The sequence below is a fragment of the Cupressus sempervirens genome, chromosome 9, assembly GCF_028749045.1.
Source record: "Cupressus sempervirens isolate cs-2001-9-10 chromosome 9, ASM2874904v1, whole genome shotgun sequence".
In the NCBI taxonomy this organism is placed as follows: Eukaryota; Viridiplantae; Streptophyta; class Pinopsida; order Cupressales; family Cupressaceae; genus Cupressus; species Cupressus sempervirens.
The window spans coordinates 545,146,198-545,153,726 of record NC_143126.1 but is presented as its reverse complement, the minus strand read 5'-3'; the positions used below and the strand labels follow the sequence as shown (position 1 = coordinate 545,153,726).

Sequence of the window (7,529 nt, the reverse complement as noted above, 5' to 3'; positions counted from 1 at the left end):
GTTTATCCTATAAGAAAAAAAAAGATTAACTATGAATTGCATATACTAAAGAAAATTAGCAATTTAAACAAAAAGGAATAACATAATTGTTTGTAAAGAATTGTGTATATTTAAAGTGAATAAAAAATGAATAGTTTGAGAAATCCTACATTGGACTAGATACTCATATTTTACAAAACTAGTGACCACAAAGGAATTGCTTTCAATAAGCCTACATATGCTTTATCAAACAACAAGATACAACCAACCTTTAACTTAATATTTACACTATATGACACAACATTGTTGGTTTGGCAATCTTTATTAATTATATTAAATTGTACTATTATTCATTTGAGTTTATATTTTTATATAAATTGAATTTTTTTGTAATAAAAACAAAATACATGCATATGTTGTTCCAAACTGACACCACCAATTTTTTACTTGTCCTTTGCACTTGTTACCTTGTATTCATACATTTTTCACATTCACAATCTAAAAACAAACATTATAAGTAATATGGGAAAAAATCATATCATTACTCTTACATGACATACTATACACATTCTCCACTATACACAACTTTAAGTATAATTTTTTTTGTTTCTATTTTGAACTTTTTGGTTGAAAATCATTCTTTAATTATTTATGAATTTGTAAAGTTGTCCATACAATTATTCAATCTATACTACATATGTATTAGTCCATTTGCATGTGAAGCCCAATCAAGTTTGTGAGACCAGTACTAAAAAGGCAAACCTTAATATCTATAAAATTATTTGTACCATATATCTAGTAGTCCACTTCCATGTGCACTCCAATCAAGTTTGTGAAAATGTACTAAAAGGCACATTCTAAATATTTGTAAAATTGTTTGTACTATGTATCTATTAGTCCACTAACATGTGTGCCCCAATCAAGTTTGAGAAAGCATGTACTAAAAGGCACACTCTAAGAATCTATGATATTAGTAAAAAACATTTTAAAAGAGTTATTAGTTTTCTATATGTATATAGAAAGAGAGAGAGAGAGAGAGAGAGAGAGGATGACTACAATTTACAGCCCATGTTTCAATTATCATTAAGTGGATTTTGCTAACTAAAAGCCTATTAGAAAATCATATAATGGACCAATAACCATCCATTTTGGGGCAAAAAGATTGTAATTAGATCAATAATTTAACTTTATTGGTGTCAATAGCACATTGATTATCGAGGCATTTGTGCATAAGTATTGGATCACAAACATGTCATGCTACAATAGAAAATGTATTTCAAACAACACTTAGTGATGACAGATTTGTGGCCCTTGCATGCATAACAAATTCCATAATGTCCATCTTTACTATCTAGAAGCCCAAGCATAAAATATAAGCAATTAATTTTTAATATATTCTTTAAAATCTTAAGATGGAGAGAGTTGCAATAATGTACTTTCTATAATCACATTTTTTAATTAATTGCAATCACCATCAAATCCACGAGACTTTAAATATAGTTGACTTCGGATACCTTCTTGTGTTTCAATTGAAAACCTCAAAAGCACGCATAGAAAGAATGCTACATAAGTGGTGCCAAAACAGTACAAGTCGAGTTCCCATTACATGAACTTAACGTGAGATGTCTAACAGTCGCTACCGACATTATCGGACATTTCAATCCCAGCTGGAATGCATATACATTTATTCTTTTCTGTTTTCATGCCCAAAAATCTCTGCTGAACTTGCCCAAATCTTTTTGCATCACTGTTTTATGCAATTTAATTTACCCGATAGGATTTGTGTGGATGGCTTTTATTAAAAAATTCTATTTTTGTACAAAAAAATCCAGAAGCAGAATAATTGCCCTAAAATCCTCCCAAAAAAAGTCCTTTATCCCAAGCACATGCATGGATACTGTATCAAGATTCATCTCCTAATCATCACTTTTAACCTTTCAACCACAGTGACAGACAAAAGTTGTTCACCTGACCCGTTTTCTCTGTTTTTCCTGACATCTAATTACTTTATTCTTCTTCTTATCGCCAATAGCTGCCGAGATCTGTTCAATCAATACACGGTTTGAGTTCAGTGCAGATCTGTTCAATAAATACCGAGTTAAAGTTCTGTTAACTGATGGATTTAGTACTGCAAAATATGTTTTTTGGAATGCTGCGACTAGGTATTTTATTGTCATTGGTCACTGTTCAGGTAACTTTAAGTGCATATGAACCTGATCTCATAAATGAGTTGCCAGGGCAAAAACAACAAATTATCCCTAAACAGTATGGTGGTTATATTACAACTGATGGAGCCAATGGTAGAGCTTTATACTACTACTTTGTTCAGGCAGAGACCAATCCCTATTCGAGGCCATTAGCATTATGGCTTAATGGAGGTAATGTAATGATATCGAACTTTGGTTTATAGGACTACCCATATAGTGTACTTCTGCCTTTGAATACCATTTACCATAAGAACAATAAGATTTCTACAATATATATGAACCTCTCAAATTTTATGTTGATTGTGTGATTATTTTTGCATCAACATTTCAGATCACAATATCATCATGATGGTCTCTTTATCTTATCCAATGGATCATGATGCTCTCTTTCTCTTATCCTGATGATGGATCACCCTCTGTGATCCGATCAGAAACATTGAGGGAAAAATAATCACACAATCAAAATCAAATCCAGAAGCATAAAATTTGACCTTGAACTGTGTTAATAAATTACTGCAGGGCCTGGATGCTCATCACTTGGATATGGAGCATTCATGGAGCATGGTCCTTTTAGGCCCAGAGGAAGCGTTTTGGAGAAAAATATGTACTCTTGGAACACGGGTGATTATTACTATTTAGTATAAATCCTCTTCGTTTCCTTTCTTTCAATAATTGGCTAGCTTATACATGCATCAGTGATGTTTGATGTTATGCTTGGCAGAAGCGAATCTGCTCTACGTAGAGAGTCCACTTGGAGTGGGATTCTCATATTCCAATACTACAACAGACTATGCCTATCAAAATGATACACTAACTGGTACATTCTCTCTCAAGCCCTGCCATATATTTACTTAGTTACAAATAAAAGTTTTCAATATATAGTTACTGGAGGCTGTATATAGGATGTAATGATTAAGCTTTAAACTAATCAATGATTGCTAAATAATGCAGCTGAAGACAATTTGGCATTTCTTTTGAATTGGTATGAGAAGTTTCCAGAGTTCAGAGATGTAGACTTTTACATAACAGGAGAGAGCTATGGAGGTATAACCAAGTGTTGCCTGCCTCTGTTTTAACAGCATTTGACTTGTGCTTATTGGTTTCAACCTTTCAACACCTTCTTCTGGCAATAGATTTATTAAAAGTTGCCAAGCTTCATATCACTTCAAGGCTAATCACTGTTATCTTGCAGGACACTATGTGCCACAATTAGCAACCCTTGTCCTGGATTACAATAAAGGCCCAAACAACACAGCTATCAAACTGAAAGGAATTGCTGTAGGTTTTACATATGCTTCATTCCTTATTTCAAATTCTGTCAAAGTTTTATACAACTAATACACAAACACGTTTATAGTAATAAGATTCAATCACTAGAGACATGTAGCCAGGAAAAAATTCAGGCTCTGTCCCTCGAAGCTTTTGGTAAAACATAAAATTCTGTGATATGTTTTTTTGTTCTATGGGTGCTTGGCTTAAGATGCCATCTTGGGGGACTCGGGACTTCGGCGGTGACAAAATAACTGTGTAAACCATTAATTTAAAAAGAACTTATTTTGGGGATTACTAATGCCTTAGCCGACATATATTCCTATTTATTACATTTGTTGAAAGAATTGATAGAGCTTGCTTCATAGATAAGCTTTTACATTCCCAAGGTTTACTTGGATGTAGTATTGAACTTGAGACAGACCAGAACAAGACCAATATATTACAATCAAAGCTATCAACTAATGGATGGAGGATTCGTCAGATTTTCCCAGTCAAAAACATATTTTAGTGTTGATTCACGGTAGCACCAACCGCTGAAATTTGTGGAAATGACTTTACTAAGCATATATATTTTCAATAAACCTTGAAACATAGAAAAAACTAGAATAACAACATATAAGTTCTTCAAATATTTAAATATCGTATGCATGAATTTTCTATTATGTAAAGTTTTAAGCAGGCTTAGAAAACTGAATCATCTCCTTTGGCTCGACAAGTTGTTTCCAGAAGTTTTTGAGCAAGTTTGTTCATATTTTTAGGTATAGAAATGGAAATCTTAACAAATATTACAAAACATGAAATGTCATATCATGGCAGATTGGAAATCCCTTTTTGGAGATGGAGATGAGCATAAACAATGGAGAATTTTTGTGGTCGCATGGATTGATCTCGGATGAAACCTACGAACTGGAACAGAACATCTGTAACACATCTAGAATGTGGCTAGAGGATTACGTTTTAGGCAAACAATCTCAAGCTTGTATAGATGTATACAACAGGATGAAGGGTGAAATCGGACATGTGAACTACTATGATGTTATCTTAGAAAGTTGTCTAGTAGCTCAAGCTGATCATTCGGTGCAGACAACAGCATCTGGAAAGCTTGGCAAGCTTCAAAAGAAAGTAAGCAGTTTCTCTTGAAAGAAATTAGTCAGTGTTATTGGTTTAACCATAATTAGATATGCTGCACTTGCAGATGAACAAGTTTCATGGTACTTATATGACAATGCTGTTGAGCAGATAAAAGAAAAATTTGACGGAGTTGATCCATGTATTGAAGATAAGATATCCTCGTACTTGAACAGGGATGATGTGCAAAAGGCACTTCATGCAAATACAACAGGCCTGTCCTACCCTTGGAGTTTGTGCCAGACCGAGAGGTATGCTCTCTTGTCTTTGGTTTTCCATCTATATTTTAGTAGAATTGAAGATAGTAGTATTCTACAATCCATTAAAATTGTTTGATTGTGTTCTTATTTTTGTATCAACTTATCGGATCACACTCTGTGATCCATCATTAGAATGAGAGAGCTAAAGGAGACAAAAAGTAAGAATGCAGACCGAAAGAGAATAAAAGGAGGAAGTGAAGGGAAGCAGAGCACAATAATCAAAAGAAGTTTGAGGTACAATGAAATTTGAAAAAAAACAAGAGAAAAGGGAGAAACGATAGCACCCAAATTAACCCTCTCTTTCTCTTTTTTTTCCCTAATTTCTTGGAACCTCAAACTTTTCTTGATTATTGTGCACTCATTCCCTTCACTTCCTTCTTTTATTCTCCCTCGGTCTGCATGCTTACCATTTTTCTCCTTTAGCTCTCCCATTCTGATAGTGGATCACAAAGTGTGATCCAAAATGTTGATGCAAAAATAGGAACACAATCTACCCAGAAAACAAAACAAGCTATATTTTAGTATTTTTCCTTTTATTGCTTCTGCGGATTAAACATTAAACCAAACCAGCTGACAAAACAATCCTTGACACGCTCAAAAGAGTTTGAAACATGCACAAGTGGATGAAAGACAATATGAATATGTTCTCGGCCATGCTAAAACCAACGGCAACGGATTCCTTTGTAGTTCCCAGTCCTCTGTTTGTTTCCATTTCCTATACACAGACTTCAGCATGCTCTGTGGTCTGTGGTTTCCAGTCCTAGGTATGCTCTGTGATCTTACCTCTTTCATCTACTTTTAGTATATTTGCTGTTACTATTTCTGCTGATTAAAGATGCAAAAACCATTTTACTTGACAAAAGTATTCTTGATACACTAAAAGGAGTTCAAATATGCACGACTGGGTGAAAGGTGTCATGAATATACTCCTAAACATGCTAGATCAAAGCCATGGAGTTCCTTTGCAGTTCCATGTTCTCAGTTTCCATTTCATATACACCGTACTCAAGTGTTCAAAATAGACTACAAATCAATGAAATACCAATCACAAATTAGCCCAGAAATCAAACAATTAAGATGGTTGAAAGCAGCAGATCTTAAACTCTTCCTAGAGAATGATGTCTCTACTTATTTATCCATTTATCCAAGTGTGTCATCTCTTACAATCTTCACTTTCGTCTGAATCGTGTGAACTAAGGTGTAGCTTGCAATTTTATGTTCTTATGGGTGACCCTTGAAGTACTTATAAATGGCTTTGTTGTTCAGAAACACGTTGCATTATGACGAAGGAAACAGAGCAATCAGCATCTTACCAGTCCTATCTAATCTTCTGAAATCCGGCCTACCTATCATGCTCTTTAGGTAATGCCTCCTCATGAAAATAGTTATTTCTCTCATATTCAAGCATGTGTAAACTAAAACATAGGGTAAATCCACAGTGGAGATCAAGACGCAGTTGTGCCATTCACAGCCACAAGAACCATTGCCAATAATCTGGCCAAGCAGCTAGAGCTACTCACTATTACCCCATACAGGAGTTGGTATGACCAAAAACAGGTGAGCTGTGTTCCTGGCCATCATTGAATTAGTTGTATGCCTTCAGATTTAATTTGCTAGTTAAAAATTCGAACATGTGGGCAGATTGCAGGATGGACACAGGAGTATGGGCATCTAGTACAAGGGAAGAATCAGATAATTCTTACTTTTGCAAGTGTGAGGGGAGCAGCACATGAGGTGCCATATACTTCTCCATCTGAGGGACTAACTTTGTTCCGGGCTTTCATCAGAGGATCAGCTTTGCCTGCAAGGTGATCTTCTAGGGTTTTCATCGATGAACAAGGCAAATACAATGACATTAGCATTTTCAGGGGACAAGGAATCACGGAACCCTTGAAGGCCAATAAAGAATGAAATTAACATTCTATCATAGTTTGGTAATTTTTTTGTTTGTACTAGAGACAAATGCAAGAATGCATGCATGAATAAAATCGAAAGATAGTTCTTACTTGGATTTAACTGAATCTGAAATTTTCAGGCTTGCCTCCAAGCCTAAAGTAATGAGTCTGTACAGTTTCATAACATGTGCATTAAGATGATGCTAATTCCCTTTACAAATAATCAACCAAAGGCCTTAAATGCACATCCACGAGCAAAAACACCAGCACTATCAAAACCACAACCCATGTGATGGTTTTGGCAGACCTAAATATCTATCAACTGGCAGTGCATGCCGTTTAGGTCATCAATTCCTGAGTATGCATATATTGATACTCCATTCCGCCAGAATGAAAGCTTAGTGAGCTCTGTCTGAGACAGCTCTCTTCATCAAGGGAGTGACTGCTATGCTTAATGGTCAAAACCAGAGAGCTTTCGTTCGACTAACGTCCTGAAAGAACACAAAAAAACCCAAGGACACTTCACAAATGTGCTATGCGGTGGGCGCCAGGTTCAGAATTATACAAATAATAATCAAACCATCCCAAAAAACAATTATACTCGAACTAATGTAAATAGAGGAGCCTAGCCAATCATATCGTCAAGTTGTTAATCTACAATTATATGGAGTGGGAGAAAATAATAGATTTTTATGTTTTACGTAGGGAAAGAGCATTAGTATTCATACATCTTAGTTTTGTAGATTTGTGGAGCTTAAATTGTATGTTAATTTTCTTTGATTTTTTTG

At 34.9% G+C, this 7,529-nt stretch overlaps 1 protein-coding gene across 1 annotated transcript; it reads left to right on the top strand.

Moving 5' to 3' along the window:
• The first annotated feature begins 1,500 nt into the window (after positions 1–1,500).
• On the top strand, positions 1,501–6,862 carry LOC149539798 (serine carboxypeptidase-like 45). The gene is made up of 10 exons (XM_089800987.1): positions 1,501–2,357; positions 2,706–2,807; positions 2,908–3,003; positions 3,138–3,230; positions 3,379–3,464; positions 4,275–4,580; positions 4,698–4,837; positions 6,113–6,208; positions 6,286–6,403; positions 6,488–6,862. The coding sequence occupies exons 1-10, from the start codon at positions 2,096–2,098 to the stop codon at positions 6,656–6,658; spliced, it is 1,470 nt and encodes a 489-aa protein (XP_089657113.1). The 5' UTR covers positions 1,501–2,095; the 3' UTR covers positions 6,659–6,862.
• The last annotated feature ends 667 nt before the right edge of the window (positions 6,863–7,529 follow it).